At 42.2% G+C, this 18,330-nt stretch overlaps 1 protein-coding gene across 2 annotated transcripts in view; it reads right to left on the bottom strand.

The window, feature by feature from the left end:
• Nucleotides 1-11,610: 11,610 nt before the first annotated feature.
• The window catches only part of si:dkey-246i14.3 (ephrin A4), a 43,805-nt gene continuing 37,085 nt past the window's right edge, over nucleotides 11,611-18,330 (bottom strand). Inside the window, exons 4-5 of one of the 2 annotated variants that reach the window (XM_048261633.1) lie at nucleotides 12,147-12,167; nucleotides 11,611-11,887 (exon numbers count right to left, since the gene is read on the bottom strand). In XM_048261633.1, coding sequence (XP_048117590.1) covers nucleotides 11,790-11,887; nucleotides 12,147-12,167 — 119 coding nt within the window. In that variant the 3' untranslated portion in view covers nucleotides 11,611-11,789. Of the gene's footprint in view, nucleotides 11,888-12,146; nucleotides 12,174-18,330 lie in introns of both variants that reach the window. The other variant, XM_048261632.1, reaches the window with a different exon arrangement.

Raw genomic sequence — 18,330 nt, 5'->3', positions numbered from 1 at the left:
CAGATGAGAATTACTGTAGGAATGCTTTACAAACGAAGAATACATGTTTAATAACAGTGTGTAGTAGAAGAAAACAGAAACTCTTGCATAATTGTGGGGGTTTCTATCTGGGCCAAGGTAGTGTAGTGGATAAGGAGCTGGACTAGCATGCAGTAGCCTGAAAAGTTGGGGGTTCGATTCCTGGCTTTCACTGTTATGTCAATGTGTATGTCACTTATCTGCTAAATGAATGAATGTGAATGTAATCTTTACAACTCATTTGAAAATGTGCTGCAAGGCATAGAAAGTCCTCACTTTAGATAAGCTCACAACATATCATTAACTAACCACTTGCAACTCCTGAGTTAATCATGAATTATAGTATTAGGAAGTGGTTCATAAAATATGTATCCTCACCCTAACTAATCATTAATGCATGTGTATGTAACAACTGTTAAATACTAGAAATATTACTTAATCAACAAAATATTATTGCATAATTTATTAAGTATTAACAATAATTCATAAACATATTTTAGATATAGGCTTATTTACTATGAGCAAACCATTTATAACTGTGTGTACAAATACTTTATTTATGAGAATTAACATAGGAACAATGCTTTACAAATGATGAACAAAGCATTTTGTAATAGTTTGCAACTGGTTTATAATAAGAAAATGATTTCATTATAAGTGGTTGTTTCATTACTTATTAAGTATAAATCATGTACTTACAAACACATTTTTTGGATAGGCTTATTTACTATGAACAAACCATTTATAATTGTGTGAACAAATGCTTTACTGATGATAAATTATGTATGGACAAGAAATTACTAATGATGAACAAACCATTAACTAATAAGTAACAAAGGCTTAATAAATGATGAATTGTGTGTAGTTATTATAAAGTGTTAGGATATAATATAGGCTAGACTAATCACAAAATGAGTGATTTGGAGACCTATGGCCATTTCCTGGTATAGGAATTATTTTGCAATTCACTTATGCCATATAATAAGGGCAAGAAATTGTCTCTTCCAACAACATGTCGCAATTGAAGACAATTTTCAGCACACAGAGGAACTCCTCCACAGCTTCTTCAGGGCTGAAAAGGTTCAATATTAAAAAGACACCTGGTGCCACACTCTAATTAGCTAATTAACTCAAAACACCTTCAAAGGCCTTTAAATAGTCTCTCAGTCTAGTTCTGTAGGCTACACAATCATTGGGAAGACTGCTGACTTGACAGTTGTCCAAAAGACGACCATTGACACCTTGCACAAGGAGGGCAAGACACAAAAGGTCATTGCTGAAGAGGCTGGCTGTTCACAGAGCTCTGTGTCCAAGCACACTAATAGAGAGAGGAACGGAAGGAAATAAGCAATATGGATAACCGCACCCTGGAGAGGATTGTGAAACAAAACCCATTAAAAAATGTGTTGGAGATTCACAAAGAGTGGACTGCAGCTGGAGTCAGTGCTTCAAGAACCACCACGCACAGAAGGTATGCAAGACATGGGTTTCAGCTGTCGCATTCCTTGTGTCAAGTCACTCTTGAACAAGAGACAGCGTCAGAAGAGTCTCGCCTGGGCTAAAGACAAAAACGACTGGACTGCTGCTGAGTGATCCAAAGTTATGTTCTCTGATGAAAGTAAATTTTGCATTTCCTTTGGAAATCAAGGTCCCAGAGTCTGGAGGAAGAGAGGAGAGGCACAGAATCCACGTTGCTTGAAGTCCAGTGTAAAGTTGCCACAGTCAGTGATGGTTTGGGGTGCCATGTCATCTGCTGGTGTTGGTCTACTGTTTTTTCTGAGGTCCAGGGTCAACGCAGCCATCTAACAGGAAGTTTTAGAGCACTTCATGCTTCCTGCTACTGACCAACTTTATGGAGATGCAGATTTCATTTTCCAACAGGACTTGGCCAAAGCTACCAGTACCTGGTTTAAGGACCATGGTATCCCTGTTCTTAATTGGCCAGCAAACTTGCCTGACCTTAACCCCACAGAAAATCTATGGGGTATTGTGAAGAGGAAGATGTGATACGCCAGACCCAACAATGCAGAGGAGCTGAAGGCCACTATCAGAGCAACCTGGGCTCTCATAACACCTGAGCAGTGCCACAGACTGATCGACTCCATGCCACGCCGCATTGCTAACATTCTAAATTTTAATATGGCACCTGTACCACACACTGCCTGTGTGAAAACTGACATTGGGACGTGGACAAAGTTATCCATAAATAAATCTACATTGGTTAAAGCATACACTCACACTACACTCTGGGGGCATGTCCGTGAGCCCCTATTTACATGCCCATAGAGTGTAGTGCTGTAGCTGCCTGGCTGTGTTAGCTGCTAGTTGTAGCAACTAGAGCTAGGTAAAACCAATTGTTTTAGTTTTGTTTGGTACCAACAATACTCGATGACCTCAAGAAATGGAGATCTATGTGAAAACTCCCCGGATTTCTCCTTTAAGCCATATGTGTGAGTTGGAAAACCCTGTACTTACAAATAAATTCAGAAATCCATTTAAGTATACTAAACTTAAATGGAACAGTAGATTTTTTCTGATAGTATATTTGACTGAAAGTACATGATAGGCCTAACATATGGTGAAATGTGTTTTGACATTTATAGTTCATTTTTGTTTTTCTTCAGTTGTCCGACTGTGATCTTCAGTATAGATTAAGTATGGTTAGCATTGGAGTATTGGTTAAAAAAATACATGTTGATGATGACAACCGAAGGTGAAGTGTGGCGTCTGTGCCTTTTGTCTAGTATTGAGGTGTCGCCCGATGCGTATAGTCTCCAAAAAAACGTAATACTCAAGCGAAGAAAGGGGAGATCGCACACAGGGGCTGAGTAGTTCCAACAGTGCATTTTAAAAAGCCGAAAAAACAATTACAGGCCACATAAGCAAGGGGTAAACGTTTCGGGTCTAGCCCTTCATCAGTGTTCCTTGTATGTGACGCGTCACAGGGCGCAGCGGCCATTTATAGGCTCACCTGCCAATCACCCAATAACCCCAAGACATATGAGTGCATTCGGGGTCACAGTGTATCCAAATCACCAAAATTACATCACAAATCATTACAATTACATACAAACATGTACAGGAGATATAACCGCATTTGTATACAGAAACATAAAGTCACAATTTTTTTTTATATTATGATGACAACCTAAACATCTAGGCACAGGGGTTTGGATAAGTGCAACCTCATCATATAAGACTCCTAAACAATTTACATTTAAATGGTATATCATCACAGATAAAATGCATATGCCAGCAGGCAGCAGCATAGACAAAGGTCTGAGTGCACCTGTCTTTCTGAAGTTGTTGGGGAAGTTACAGGTTGTGTATTGGGCTGCTATACAGTATGTTGGCTGTTTGGGTACATTGTTTACATGCTGTTTTGTTTACTTGCAGCCTGCTACTATAACACTTACATTTACTTTTTAGGGTTTAAGTTTCATCTTCTCTGAAATGCCATGGAAACACGAGTTGTTCCTCATACCAAGGAAGTGGTTAGATTTCTGTATATGGCATTGCATGCATGCCATGCTGATTAACATTACATAATGCTGTAGTGTACACACACTACGAAAGAAAACAAAAAGGTCAGACTTTTGTATGCAACTGTTATTGAATTTGTGATGTTCACCCCAAATATACTAAGGCAGTGCTTATTGTTATCCACACATGAAATCATATTGTTCTAGCCTGGGTTTTCCCATGCTGCCTTGCGCGCATGATTTAATTCACGCTGCTAGGCAGCGTGGATTCCATGGAGCAAATTTTCGCCTCAGTTAGGGGACCAATCACAGAACGGAGGGAGGGCAGCAAGACGATGACGACACATCGGAGCCATTATGAGCCACTTACAGACGCATTTGATAGACATTCGTAGTGTCCAATAAACGGCTCTGGGCATTCGTAAACCACGTTTCAAATACGAGAAAATGAATGCCTAGTTCCCAGACCCCGTCTCATTTGAGATGAGGGTATGACGTTAGCCAGGCTAATATTGTTCTGCAATAAAATGAAATTATGTATAACATCAAACAATCATTGTTTAGCAATGACCAGTTGTCCATTTTGATTTAGTTCTGTGACTAGTGATATCATATTAAAACATTTATAAAAATTATAAATTAGAATGTTGTGGTTTGGAAAAAGAAAGCCACACATACTTTGTTTGTAGAGACACAGAAGCAACCTCACAGAAGAGTGGAGAAACAGGTTTGATAACACACATTTACATAACACACATTTACATTTCCTGTAGTGTAGATGGTGTTAAATGTGCACCACCTCAATATGATCAAAACATTAAACCTCTTTCCACATCTCCTTATCCAGCCACAAGCTTTTCACATCTTGTGATTTCATCCGGTAACTCTTCTGACTCCTACATACTTTGAGAACCTTGAGAACTGATCTGAAGTTTGTGGAGGTAAGCAAAGTATTGTTGTTATCAGTGGTGGAATGTAACTGAGTTAATACGTAGCCTACATTTACTGAGACATTGTTTTAAGAACAATTTTGAGGAACTTGTAATTTACTTGAGTATTTCTAGGGATGAGGTACCCTGGCTGCAAATTACATTTGCTGCCGTTAGGGTGTGTCTAGATTTCTAGGTTAGGGATGAGGGTTCACAGGTAAAGAAAGTGAAACCAAATTCCAAAATGAATCTGTATCCTGATCTTTATTTACCAATGTGGTAAAGGGTGAGGGTCAGTGAAACTGACTGTTGGTGTTATTATTGTAACACTGAATGCCCTGGTGGTGCAGATGAGATTACGTTAAAATGCCACATGGCATCATATGTAATCTTTACTGGGGTATGTTTCTTTTCTACTGCCTAAATTGATGGTAGAAGGGACACCCTTTACTTCACTGTATCACATTTTAAGTTAAGTTAAGGTCATGTATGGTCATGTAGGAAGTTCCTATGTGTTCTCTGCATTTTACCCATCCGGGGGCACACACACTCAGAGCAGTGAGCTCACTACGAGCATCCACACTAGGAACACACACACACACACACACACCTGGAGCAGCCCTTGATCCGGCGCCCAGGGAGCAGTTGGGGATTAGGTGCCTTGGTCAAGGGCTGTGGATGTGGGATAGCGCTATTCAATCACTCCCCCCACCCGCATTTTTTCCTAGGAATCCAACCGGCCACCCTTCGGTCACAAGTCCGATTCCCTAACCAGTAGGCCATGGATCCACTTTATCTTTATCCACTAGAGGAGCACCTACGTTGGCACTTCTTTATGCTTTCTCATTTGTACACTGGCCTGTAGGGGCAGCATAGAGGGCACTCCATCATGGCACCCTTTTCCAATGGAAGGGCACACATAGGAAATGCCAAGTATAGATCATTTTAAGGGGCAACTTATAGGGCATTGCATCCCATTTTCAACACTAGAACAGCACTCATTAAGACACATTTTTTACTCATTTCAATTTATTGTTTTAAGTGGGACTCTAGAGAGCTCTGTAACATTTTTTCTCACGTAAAGGCTATAGGATACTTTTGAGAGCAGTTTAATGGCATTACGGAGGAAGCGGTTGCCTTATGTCTCAAATTTCAAGTTTGTGCCTTCTTCTCATCACAAGATACTGCCTATTGAAGCCAGGGATGGATTACTGCACGGGCCTACCAGGCCCAGGCCCAGGGGCCCAAGGGGTCAGGGGGCCCTGAAGCCCAAGCCTTTGCATGGAATCATTGCCTCAAAATCAACAAATCAGGATGTAGGCTATGAATCTGATTGAATTTACTATTGGCTATTAAAATGCCCTTAATACATCTGGGCCCAGGGGCCCAAAAGTTAATAATCCGCCCATGATTGAAGCACTACATTTTTGCTTTGATGTCATTCACATGGTGGCACTACTCCACAAAAGACTTCAAGAGTGATGCTCCTCGAAAAGCTCATTTCATAGAAATATTGTATATTGTCACAATGGTCATAATCCTTTACCATTACTGTATAAATATGTGTTTCTGTTTTGCAGGCAAAGTGGGCTAAACTACATCAGCATCATGACTGAGTCGACACAGAAAAAAAATCAGTTTTGTCTCCTGGAACATTTGTGGCGTCAAAGACGCCCAAAAGATAGACAAAATAACTAAAGAACTTGATAAGCTGGGCACTAGTGTTGCATTTCTCCAAGAGACTCACATCGGACCAAAAGACAGATGCATCCTAAGGTGTGTCAGTCACTGGTATTACTTCTTTACTGTGTATGATGCTTCAAGTAAAGGAGTTGCTATTCTGATAAGGAAAACTCTCAATTATACATACACAATCCATGATGAGGATTTTGGAGGCAACTACATTGTCCTTGTCTGTCAGCTAGATGGCAAATACTTCACATTTGTGAATGTGTACAACCACGTCAAAGATACATCAGTCCTTCGTAGGCTGATGCAATATCTACATGACTATGCTAAGGGCATTTTAGTGATAGGTGTGGATTTCAACACAGTTCTACAGTATGACTTTGACAGAAAATACCCAACTGGTCATAAGGAGCCTCTAAGGCATTTACTGGAGGAGTTCATCTCCTCTCTGAATCTAGTAGATGTGTGGGGTCGATCACATCCCACCAAAAGACAGTTTACCTATTTTAAGGGAAGTATGGATCCAAAGAAAAGTCTACAGAGAAATAAATGCAAGATAGCATCTCGCTTAGATATGTTCTTTATGCCATATGATGCTATGCAGTACTTTAAAGAATGCAGTATTCATGAAAGTGACATCTCTGATCATGACCCTGTACTTTTACAAATCCAGTCCCATCACCCACGAAAAAGCTCAGGGTGAGATCAGTGGAGCAGAAGTCCTCACAGCCATGAAATCCTTGAGAGTGTGTAGGGAGATACCTACAGTATATACCAGTCTGTTCACAGGCCACAACAACAAGCATGCTGCAATAAACAATCTGAAGTGGAAATTTAATCACATGATTAGAAAGCATCGCAAAAGAATGCAGCGTGAAAGTATTGAATACTTGATCTTCACCACCATACTTGCCAGGCGCTTGGAGAAATACATTTGGCCGTCGTTCAAAACCTCAACAAAACCCCCTAAAACTAAAAAGCGATTTAAGACATGTATCAAAATAATTCCAGAGACTATCAAATGGACACTCTTTGAGAAAGCATTCAAAGCACTGGAGCCAGTCCATCCAGTTCCTCTACCTGTTCTCTACACTCTAAAGTCATTGTTTTTGAAACGTGGGAAGATTAAACTCCCTAAGCACTCCCCTCTCACTTTTGCCATACTGACAGTGTGTCTAAAATGGATGGCTGAAGAGTTGAAACGTGCGTTGGGAGAGTGTAAGGTGGATGTTTGCCGACATCGGCTGATCATGGTCTACATTCATTCAAATCCAGACATGAGAGACAAACTCGATAGTTTACTGGCAGAATTCTGTAAGCAACTACATTCCTGAAATCAGTCACCAAATATTGTCCAGAAAATCAACCAGGATCGTACTTATAGAGGGTTCAATGGTGCGGAACAGTGAACATGGAAGCTAAAATGCCCAACCATGAAGGTGCTAATTATGCCTAAACAATTCTACTTTTTGGTGGATGCTCCCTTGGAAAACATTCCACAAAACACTGAAGTAAACTAGCCAGCCAGTGCCTACAAAAAAATGTTGCACTAAAAGATACAATTAAAAGTGTAAGTGGATAAGTCTTTTACTGGAAGTGGAAATTTGCTGTGTGCTGAAATGTAAAATGTATTCCTGTCAAATCCTGATCATTTAGTCACATTTGATTTATTGTATCACATAATTGTACCCCTCAATCAGTAAAATAATTACTCAAATAATAATACTTATAAACAAACATTACTCAAAGTAAATGGATTTTGTAAAAACCAAAGGCATTTGCCATTTGTACATTTCTATCTGTGACTAACATAATAAAGTATTATTAAGTGTGCTGATATGTTAACTGTATTCCCGTTAGGTGGTGAACATTTTTGACACATTGCCTACTCTTGGAATAAAACTTATATTTTGCACATTACATAACTGTACCTCTCTTTAATTCTAAACATGAATGACTTAGATGTGGAAGACATAAGGAAATATATTGTCACCATAGCTAACAAAAATAAAAATGTGTTCTTCAAATACCTTTATTGGGGAGTGGAAAACAAACTTGTTTAGAAGATTCACAGGTTGCATGCTTAAGATGTGGGAAGGAGTTGCCAAACATGCATCAATATGGAAGGGCTGGATATTCACACAATATACCATTGTAAGAAATACACTATAGCATGAAGTGTCACAAAGAAATAACTGATTGCGAAAATTTGACCAGAAAATGGACTTTCACGGAGGTTCAAGGCAATGCATGTGTAACGGATGCCAGCTAGCTTAGCTGTGCTTGTGGAACGTTGGTAAACCTCACTCCCCGACGCCTCAAGAGTGCTGCTGGCATGCGAGCCAGTAGCCTGGGCTATTGGCTCAATTGTTAGCGCGCTCGCCTCCCGATCCGAGGTGCTGGTGTTCGCGGGTTTGAGTCCGGGCGTGTGCAGGGCTGAATCGCGCAGGTTCAACACAACGCAGGTTACATATGCTAGTGTTGTTTGCAGTCCTTTGTGTTTGGACAAAATCTGACACTATAAATGATATTTCATATAATTCAGAATGTCTTTTAATTTTCTTTGAGGAAAGACAAATAGCTTGTATTTGATGCTGCACTGTGGTCTTGTGAAAAGGGATGGTGGTGTAATGGTAAAGATGTGGGAAATGGCCATCATACTAAAACACTGTGAACACATGTACGCACAGAGAGACGTATGTCTATAGCTGTGGGAGTAGACTAACACTGCCCTCTAGAGGACACAGGAGTAGGACGCCTCCTGAAGGTTAAACACAATGACTTCCTCTCTCTCTCACACACACACACACTTCTGATAAATGAGGGGTGACACCCCCTCTCCCATCCAGCCCTGGGTCAGGTCATTACGGCAGCTCAGAGCGCCCGACATCCATTCTTCCTCTCCCACCAGAGACACACACACAGGTCCAGGACGAAGGCGTGCAACATAGAAGATTAATGGAGATTTGATATAGAAACTTCAGGACTCCAGCTTACACAATACACAGGATAATGTGCAACATAGAAGATTAATGGAGATTTGATATAGAAACTTCAGGACTCCAGCTTACACAATACACAGGATAATGTGAGTGAGTGTCATGAACTAGTTAGAAAGTATGAAAATGCATTGATTTAAAATCACAACAGTCAGTCAGTCATATCTATACAACTGCAATAACAGTCACTTCATTCTGATATGTGACATCTTTAAACAGTCTTGTACTTTTATAGAGGTTAGCAAGAGAGCCTTTCATTTCCTTACTTACACATAAAATACACGTAAAATGCTGAAAGATCAAAAACAAACGGAGCCAGGACATTACCATGCATGAGGCTGTGTTTCTCCCCTTCAGTTTTCCTCCAATTCCTTTCGGAGATGAACAGCAAGATGCTCAAGTCCTACGAGACTGATTCGCAGCATTACCTCATCAGAATAAATATGATCACATAAAAATACGCCAGGCTAACACGTACGTTCGTTTACACATGCCACTAACTGAATATCAATCAGGACTTATTCCTGCTGATCTGACAAAAAATAATGATACAGATGGAAAATTCAGGTAGAATTTCACAAAAAAAGAAACACACACACACACACACACACACACATAGAGTATAGCAACTAGAAGAACAATGGTTAGATAACCAAAAATACACAAGTCAATAAATACAAGTCATAGCTTTTATTTTGTTCTTTTTGCCTTATAAACACAGACCGCAGTTCTTCATAGAAGATGCTAAATTCTTCACTAAAATGTGAAAAACAAACAAAAACACAATTGTCCAGTATAAAAAAAGTTGATTCCTCTATGAACTGATTGTACTGTGCTCCCAGAGTGAAATCCACTCTGATTCTAGAATTCCATAAATATCAGAACCTCCCTTTCTGCATCTGGAGGAGGGAAATATTTACAAAACATAGACAAAAAATAGAAAATGACATGGCTGTAAATAAAAAAGTTTTTTGTTTTGTTTCTAGTAACCATATGATTGTATATAATCCATTTATATATTTTTAAACCTTGATTTTATCACACAATTCCAAAACCTTAATTTACTTAAATTAACAGAACCGCTCTGTACTGTTAAATGAGAATATAATCATAATCAACAATTTGGTTGTCAAAACTGAGTGATTTAATTTTACATATTTTTCTATCATATTTTTGTTTATCAAAACAAAATGAAAAAATATTGGAGACACACTAATAATTCACAAAGCTATATCTAGAAAGACATACACTACTCTGTGAGCTATAACAACAGTTTCAGATGATTATAACTACAAACCCTTCTGTTGTGTAAAAATAAATTCTATCTCTGAATATTTTAAATTATTTTACCAAACAAGTATTATTATACAAAACGTATCAAAATTTGGAAAGTACCAGCAATGCGCTGTCAGCTTTTTTTCACCATCTTACACCATCTTTTATACAGGGCAACAACACAATCGCTTTTCTGGGATGTAAAAAAGCTCAGAAGGAACAGCTAACTAAACACCACAATTAAAAATAAAAGAATGTAGCAAGTAAAATATTAATTTGACTGGATAAACAGGGATAAGTGCTCAGAAATATCTAACCATATTCAGTTATCCATTGTAAAGATGAGGGTAAGTATTAAACCAATCAGATTCTTCAGTACTGGAATTTGGTTTGTAAGATGTGATGATCTAGGGACTCTGGTGAAACCAAGGGAATAGTAACAGCTTGTCTCCTTAGAAATCCAATCAGTGGGTCAATCGTGTCATTTCCAGCAAGGTCAAATTCAGGTTACTCCAGATTATTTTTCAGATTATTCCTAAAAAAATCTAGTCTATTCCAGATAAATCCAGGTCATTTCAGAGAAATCCAATTTACTCCAGAGGAATCCTGTTAAATGCTGGACAGTCCATGAGACCCTTGAGATCTCCCGGAGTGGGCCATGTTTAGAGATCCTGACATCCTGTCCAAGAGGTGTTACTCAAAACAGGCCATCTTGTGCACATCTCAGTCAGAATTACACAGCTGGATGAATGCCCCAGAATAATGTTCCTCCACTTCAGTATTTAGGTCATTTCCATTTTGTAGAGACCTCTTCAAAAACAATGGCAGAACCTAAACAAAGTCCACTAAGAAGGAAACAAGCTGGTAGAAAAAAAAAAACAATAACAATAACAAAGTCAGCCACAGTGTCTGATGGCTGACTCAGTAGTGTTTGAGGAGGTCAGGGTGAGAGGTCAGAGTTCGCGGTCCACTTCTTTCCTCTTTGGCTCAGTTTGGTGATTATGTACAGCAACAACAGAGGGGGGGGGGGTAGAGGGGGAAACATTTAACAGAAAGAGGGAAGGAGAGAGAGCGAGAGAGAGAGGGGAGAGGAAGAAAACTACAAAGACAGGAAGAAAAGCCATCTATGATTGAGGAGTGATTAAACACAAACTGGTCAGACACAAGACTGGTGTTCTTTGAAGGCCAGATTAGAGTCGGTCTGTTACAGAGGAGGAGAGAAGAGAGGGCAGAATGGAGAGAGAGAGAAGAGAAGAGTCAGTGGACAAAGAGAAAAGATGAGAGGAAATGGAGCCAGAGATTAGTGCCACTACAGGAACTGCAGAGATTTCTTTTACACACAACTTGTGAATCCTCCCTCTTTCTTTGTGTAAGTGTGAGTGGATGGGGCAGGGAAATCAGACAGACAGGAGAACTACGAGCAGAGAGAAAAGGAGGAGAGCAGGACATGAGGTGCTCTTCACAGGATCAACTCCACTGCGAGGGGCCGGGGTTCCTGACACAGACAATGAGAGGGACAAAGAGAGAGAGACAGAGACAGACAGAGAGAGAGAGAGAGAGAGAGAGAGAGAGAGAGAGAGAGAGAGAGAGAGAGAGAGAGAGAGAGAGAGAGAGACATTTATACATGTGAACTCTTTCTAGAAGCTTCCATTATTTTTTTTTACACAAGGCAGTGAGGGTGTAAATGAGGTCACACACACTAATGCAAAAGTGAGTTCCCAATACAGCTTAACTTCTACAAACTCTTACTGTACCTTGGTCTCGCTCTGGTCCAGCTGTTGCTGAAAGAAAGAGAAAAGGGGGAGAAGAGAGGGAGGTGTGGAGGGAGAGAGAGAGAGAGAGAATTATTATGAAGTAAGCTCTTTTATTACTTTCTGAGGATAACTGCAGCCTTGTAAGGCATCTGTGAGGAAGGCAAAGAAATGACTGGGGAGAAGTATTTACCATTACTCAAGCAAAAATGTCATGAAAAATTACTAACGGCTGCGCAACCCTAAAATACGTCCCCAATGCAAATTCTTCTAAAGGTCGTCTGGAAGGGGGGGGGGGGGGGTATAACAAAAGGGAACATATAAATGATAATGTTGAATGGAGGAGTGAAAAGAAGGGAAGAGAGAGAGAGAGTAAGAAGGTAGAAGGATGAATGTGCAAACTGAGAGGGTTTAGATTATGAAGGGGAAACGGATAACGAGCGGATAGGAGTGAACAAAAAAGAAAGATGAAGATGGAGTGACAGAGCGAAGAAGAGGGACTGACGGAGGGGTGAAAAGGAAACAGGGAGGACGGGAGAGGAAAACAGAGGGAGAAAAGGCAGCCAGGGCTGTAGAGACCGAAAGAAGGTCAGCCAGCCGCAGGGAGGACGGGGAGAGACTGGGTATTTACGTCTGAGTGTCACTTCCTCAGCAGGGGGCAGACTTAAAGAAAGGATGGAGAGAAGAGGGAGGGAGAGAGAGGGAGAGGGAGAGAGGAGAGAGAGGGAGAGAGAGAGAGAGAGAGAGAGAGGAGAGAGAGAGAGAGAGGGAGAGAGAGAGAGAGAGGGAGAGAGAGAGAGAGAGAGAGAGAGAGGAGAGAGAGAGAGGAGAGAGAGAGGGAGAGAGAGGAAAGAGGGAAATGGCAATGTCTGGTCTGGCAGGAGACGTGTAGCACATTCCCCACTGAGGGCACACAGAGAGAGAAGCCCAGATGTGAAGGGAAGAATAAGGGGGATGGTGCAAAAAAGAGGAGAAAAGACAAATCACAACTCCCAGAAAACCCTCAGCAAGATTCTGCAAATACACAGTGCAGGGGGATGACTTCTGAGTGTGTTGAGCTACAGGGTGTGTGTGTCTGCTGTGTGTTTTATTTGAGGGGGTGTGTGTAAGCCATATATTACACCTGAGGCACCAAAACCCTCACTCATACACTCACACACTCCATCTTGCGCTCTCTTTCTCAATCCCTCCTGCACACCTTACTTCAAACCAGGACCGGCACAACATGAAATCCAATGAATTGGTCTGACTTATTGGTTACATGACACCCTTGTGGGCCAGATGCTGTGCTACCCTACCCTATACTGTTATACTATATTTGCATACATTGAGAGATAACTACCAATGACATTTTTCTGGGTTGCACAATCCTGGATATCTGCCAACACGCAAGGAATAAAATACTCAAGAGACCTTGCAGTATGAACTCATCTGAGTAGGTCTAGTTTTTAACCATACTGAGCGTCTTGTGAGAGAAAGCAGAGGGAGCTGGTTTACAGATGTGTGGCTGTGGGATTATAAAAGGAACAGATCCTGGCACATGCACCATATATCAGACCTGCAGTACATACCTGCACCATTAACATGCACCTGGCTCTCCCCACATGTACCTGGGATATCAGACCTGCAGTACATACCTGCACCATTAACATGCACCTGGCTCTCCCCACATGTACCTGGGATATCAGACCTAGTACATGCACCCGGCTCTCCCCACATGTACCTGGGATATCAGACCTGCAGTACATACCTGCACCATTGCACATTAACATGCACCTGGTACATACCTGCACCATTAACATGCACCTGAATATCCCCACATGTACCTGGGATATCAGACCTACAGTGCAGTACATACCTGCACCATTAACATGCACCTGGCTCTCCCCACATGTACCTGGGATATCAGACCTACAGTACAGTACATACCTACCTGCACCATTAACATGCACCTGGCTCTCCCCACATGTACCTGGGATATCAGACCTACAGTACAGTACATACCTGCCTGCACCATTAACATGCACCTGGCTCTCCCCACATGTAGTGGGATATCAGACCTGGTACAGTACCTACCATTAACATGCACCTGGCTCTCCCCATTAACATGTACACCTGAATATGCACCTGGCCCCACAATGGGATATCAGAAAGCAGCCTGCACATTAACATGCATCCCCACAGACCTACAGTACAGTACAGCCTGCACATATTGCCTGGATATCAGACCTATACATACCTGCCTGCACCATTAACATGCACCTGAATATCCCTACAATGCATAAAAAAGACATACACATACACAGATTGAAGTTATTGCCATACCCTTCATGCAAGTGTTTCAGTGCTTCTGTTATTCACAAAACAATTACAGGCTGTTCAAAGAAAGCTTTGAGGTGCAGAAGGAGATGTGGCCGTTATTAATTTGGCCCTCTGTTTCATGTTACACAAGCTGCAAACAATAATAGAGGTGTTTACCAGGTCATTTCCATATTAATCATTTCACTTTGTTTGGAATTTAACATGAAAGACAGCAATAAAATTATCTAAATGAAGCCTTTCCAATAACATAAAATCCTGTTGTTTTTTTCTAGAGACTTGTATGGCTTTGGTTGATAATAATAATAATAATAATATTAATAATAATAATAATATTTAAAGAGCAGGATTGATATAATAATAATAATAATAATAATAATAATAATAATAATAATAATAATAATCCATGACATTATTTCATACTTTTTATTTCTACCAGAAATGCAAAAAGAACTCAAAACAAATCCCAATAACACCATACAGCCAATCATCATGTGTAGTTGATAGGTGTGACGCATTTGACCAAGTCTGTCTGACTGGTAAGATGGCGGCTTTTTGGTGAAGGAGCAGACTCATCCAACATGGCTGCCGCGAAGGAAAGAATTGCAACGTGTCCCAGCCGCCATTTTAGATCCTTCACGGAGGATGAAAGGAACGAAAGAAATGGTAGAACGGTTGGACCCCTTGTCGGACCAAAATGGGCGAGAATGTCAAGGTTATTCGCCGATGCTTTCAGGTTAACGAACTTTCACAAAACAAAAAGAGGAGAGCGATTGTGATTGTAGGTGCAGATTTAGACGCAAACAAGTTACATGTTGCGTTTCCAAAAAGAAGTAAGAAGGCAAAGGAGACGGAGAAGGGCAGGACAGGAAAAAAAAACCCTGAAGGGCATGTGAGGGCGGGAGGCTGGGCTGGGGTGGGGGCAATAAGGTATCCAGGGGAGGCGGATGTGGAGATGGAGGATTTGCCGATTTTCTTTTTATAGTTTTTTTTTCTCCCCTCTCTGAGTAAGTGAAAGAGCAGGATTGAAAAGAACGGAGAAAGCAGGAGAGGGAGAAACTGGAAGCAAAAATTGTCATGATGGCGTGATCACAGCAGGACCGAGGGAGAAGGAGAAAGAGGAAAAAGGTGAAGAAAAGAGAGGGATCAATTAGGGAGAAAGCAGAACTGACTGTAATGGTCTCTCACAGCGGGAGATGGAGGTAGAGCGAAGGGAGCGAGGCAGACAGCGGCGGGAAAACACAACATCAGAATTAATGTTTTGACAAGTTGCCCTCAGAAAAAAAAAAGAGAGAGAGGGAGAGAAGACAAGGCGGTATAGAAGGAGAGGAGGAGAAAAGAATGAAAGGAAGAGAGATGATTAAAGAGAGGATGGCCTTAGGAGCTTACTCACTGTGACGCGGGAGAGGAGTGAAAGCAGTCTTTTCTACGCTATGCTACGCTACTCCAGAGAAGCTAGGGCTTATTTTTTTTTTTTAAGTATAATTCTCCATTTTTTATTTGTTGGCGGGGCAGGGGGCTCTTTTCAGCGCAACACCACTCTGGACAGGCACATCTGGGGAGCCTTTTCAAAGTGGCACCGCTCTGCTGAAACAGGAGTAGAGGAGGATGAAGATTGGGGGCGGCAAGGCTTTTTAGTGAGTCTGTTCTGGCACAGCAAGGGTTTTTAGTGAGTCTGGTCTGCCACAGCAAGGGTTTTTTTGTGCCAGTGCAGTCACTGTGTGCCTGCTGCTCTGGGCTGCCTTTGGATCGGAGGGGAGCAGGAGGTAGGTGTGGAGCCAGAGGTGGGGGTGGAGGTGGGGGTGGAGGTGGGGGTTATGGTGGGCAGCGGAGGCAGAAGTTTTTCCTCTGCAACACTACTCAAGCAGCCCGGTGTGACTGCTCAAGCATACAGTACCCACACAAGGTCTCCTTTCGTATATAAACCACTCAATCACAGCTTTATCGCATCACTAATGCACCGCACTGTTACAGTGAGGCTCCAAAACAGAGGAGCGGTGAAGGGAGAACAGAGATGAGAGGCATTCAAACAGACACAAGCCATGACAAAGTGGAAGACGACCGCACAGAAATAAATAAAAAACAGATCCCTGAGAGTGCAGGGACAACCTAGCTATGAGAGTATCACCATGCGTTTGAGTATACAGTGTACCTACCCCCCTAGTTGCATGCACTAGCATGCGCCGAGAAACCAGGGTCCCTCCAGCATTGGAGGCATAGAGAGGCAAGACCTTGAGGCTTGTGTGTGTTGTGTGTGTGTTGTGTGTAGTGTGTGTGTGTGTGTATGTGTGTGTGTGTGTGTGTGTGTGTGTGTATGTGTGTGTGTGTGTATGTGTATGTGTGGTGAGCTGCCGCTGCCACTCCAACCATCGCCACCGGTGTCGGTGTGAGCGGTGAGAGTCCGCGGTCCAGCCATGGGGCCGGTGCGTGCTGCCGAAGCCGCGCTGACAGACACATGAAAGGCCAGCGCCACAGGAAGGAACCAAAAGTGAGCAGCACAGCGTTACTGGAGGGAGCGCAAAGCAGCTGCGCAAGAGACAGAGCAAGGAAGAGGAGCGGGAGAAAACAAGATCTCCTCCTCTCCCTCTCCTCTCTCCCTCCCCTCTCTCTCTCCTTTTCTTCTCCTCCTCTTCTCTCTCTCCTTCTGGCCATGGCTTAGTTGGCTTGATTGCGGGACAGTTCTCCAGCTCTGACAGAGAGGAGCGCACGGCAGCTGGAGCAGGAGAGAGAGAGAGCACACAGGGGCGGAGAGAGAGGAGAGGAGAGAGGGGAGAGAGAGAGAGAGAGAGAGAGAGAGAGAGAGAATAAAAGATGGATGAGACAGTGAATGCTGGTTTTGGGAGAGAACAGAGGAATTGTTGAATGAAAATGGGAAGGAGAGAGGAGAGAGAGGAATAAAAGAAGAGAAGATGGATGAGACAGGAATAGGATGAAGGAGAGAACAGGAGAAGAGAAAGAAACGAAAGGATGAAGGAATAAAAGAAGAGAAGCCAGAGAGAAAGAGCAGGATGAAGGAGAGAGAGGGAGAAGAGAAAGGGTGGGATGGATGGGGGTGCAACACTCGGCAGTGGATGGAGCGGAGATTAGTTTTGCTCCGGCAACGACAGATCATAAAAATGGGGGAGGAGAGGAGAAGAAACAGAGACAGGACGAGATTAGTGCCACTCCAGGAATGACAGAATGAGAGAGAGAGAGAGAGAGAGAGAGAGAGAGAGAGAGAGAGAGAGAGAGAGAGAGAGAGAGAGAGAGAGAGAGAGAGAGAGAGAGAGGAGAAATGGGAAAGCTAGTTTAGTCTGGATTAGTTTCGGTCAGGGCATGAGAAGGAGGGAAAGTGAGAATGAGAAAGAGAGAGAGAGAGAGAGAGAGAGAGAGAGAGAGAGAGAGAGAGAGAGAGAGAGAGAGAGAAAGAAAGAAAAAGAAAGAAAGAAAGAAAGAGAGAGAGAGAGGGCATGAAAGAGAGGAAAAAAGACACAAGTCAGTGTTCAAGAAAAGCTGAAGGATGAAGATTTACATGAGCAGCAAAGAAAGAGAGCAGAAGTGAGAGAATAAACGTGTGTGTGTGTGTGTGTGTGTGTGTGTGTGTGTGTGTGTGTGTGTGTGTGTGTGTGAGAGAGAGAGAGAGAAAGAGAACCATGAGTGAGGGAAAAACTCATCTTCAATGTAAATTCTCCTTTGGGTAAAAGTTGATTGAACTGCCGATCAGAGTGGCATGTCTCTGGCACGCACACACACACACGCACACACACACACACACACACACACACACACGCACGCACACACACACACACACACACACACACTCCGGGCTCCTGCCAGTCAGGCCGTGGCATCCGCTCTCCTCCACCCGGCACCAGAAACCCCATCTGAC

The sequence above is a fragment of the Alosa alosa genome, chromosome 13 (assembly GCF_017589495.1).
Source record: "Alosa alosa isolate M-15738 ecotype Scorff River chromosome 13, AALO_Geno_1.1, whole genome shotgun sequence".
NCBI classification, from domain to species: Eukaryota; Metazoa; Chordata; class Actinopteri; order Clupeiformes; family Clupeidae; genus Alosa; species Alosa alosa.
The sequence above is the reverse complement of the archived record's forward strand: the minus strand, read 5'-3'. Positions and strand labels throughout refer to the sequence as shown.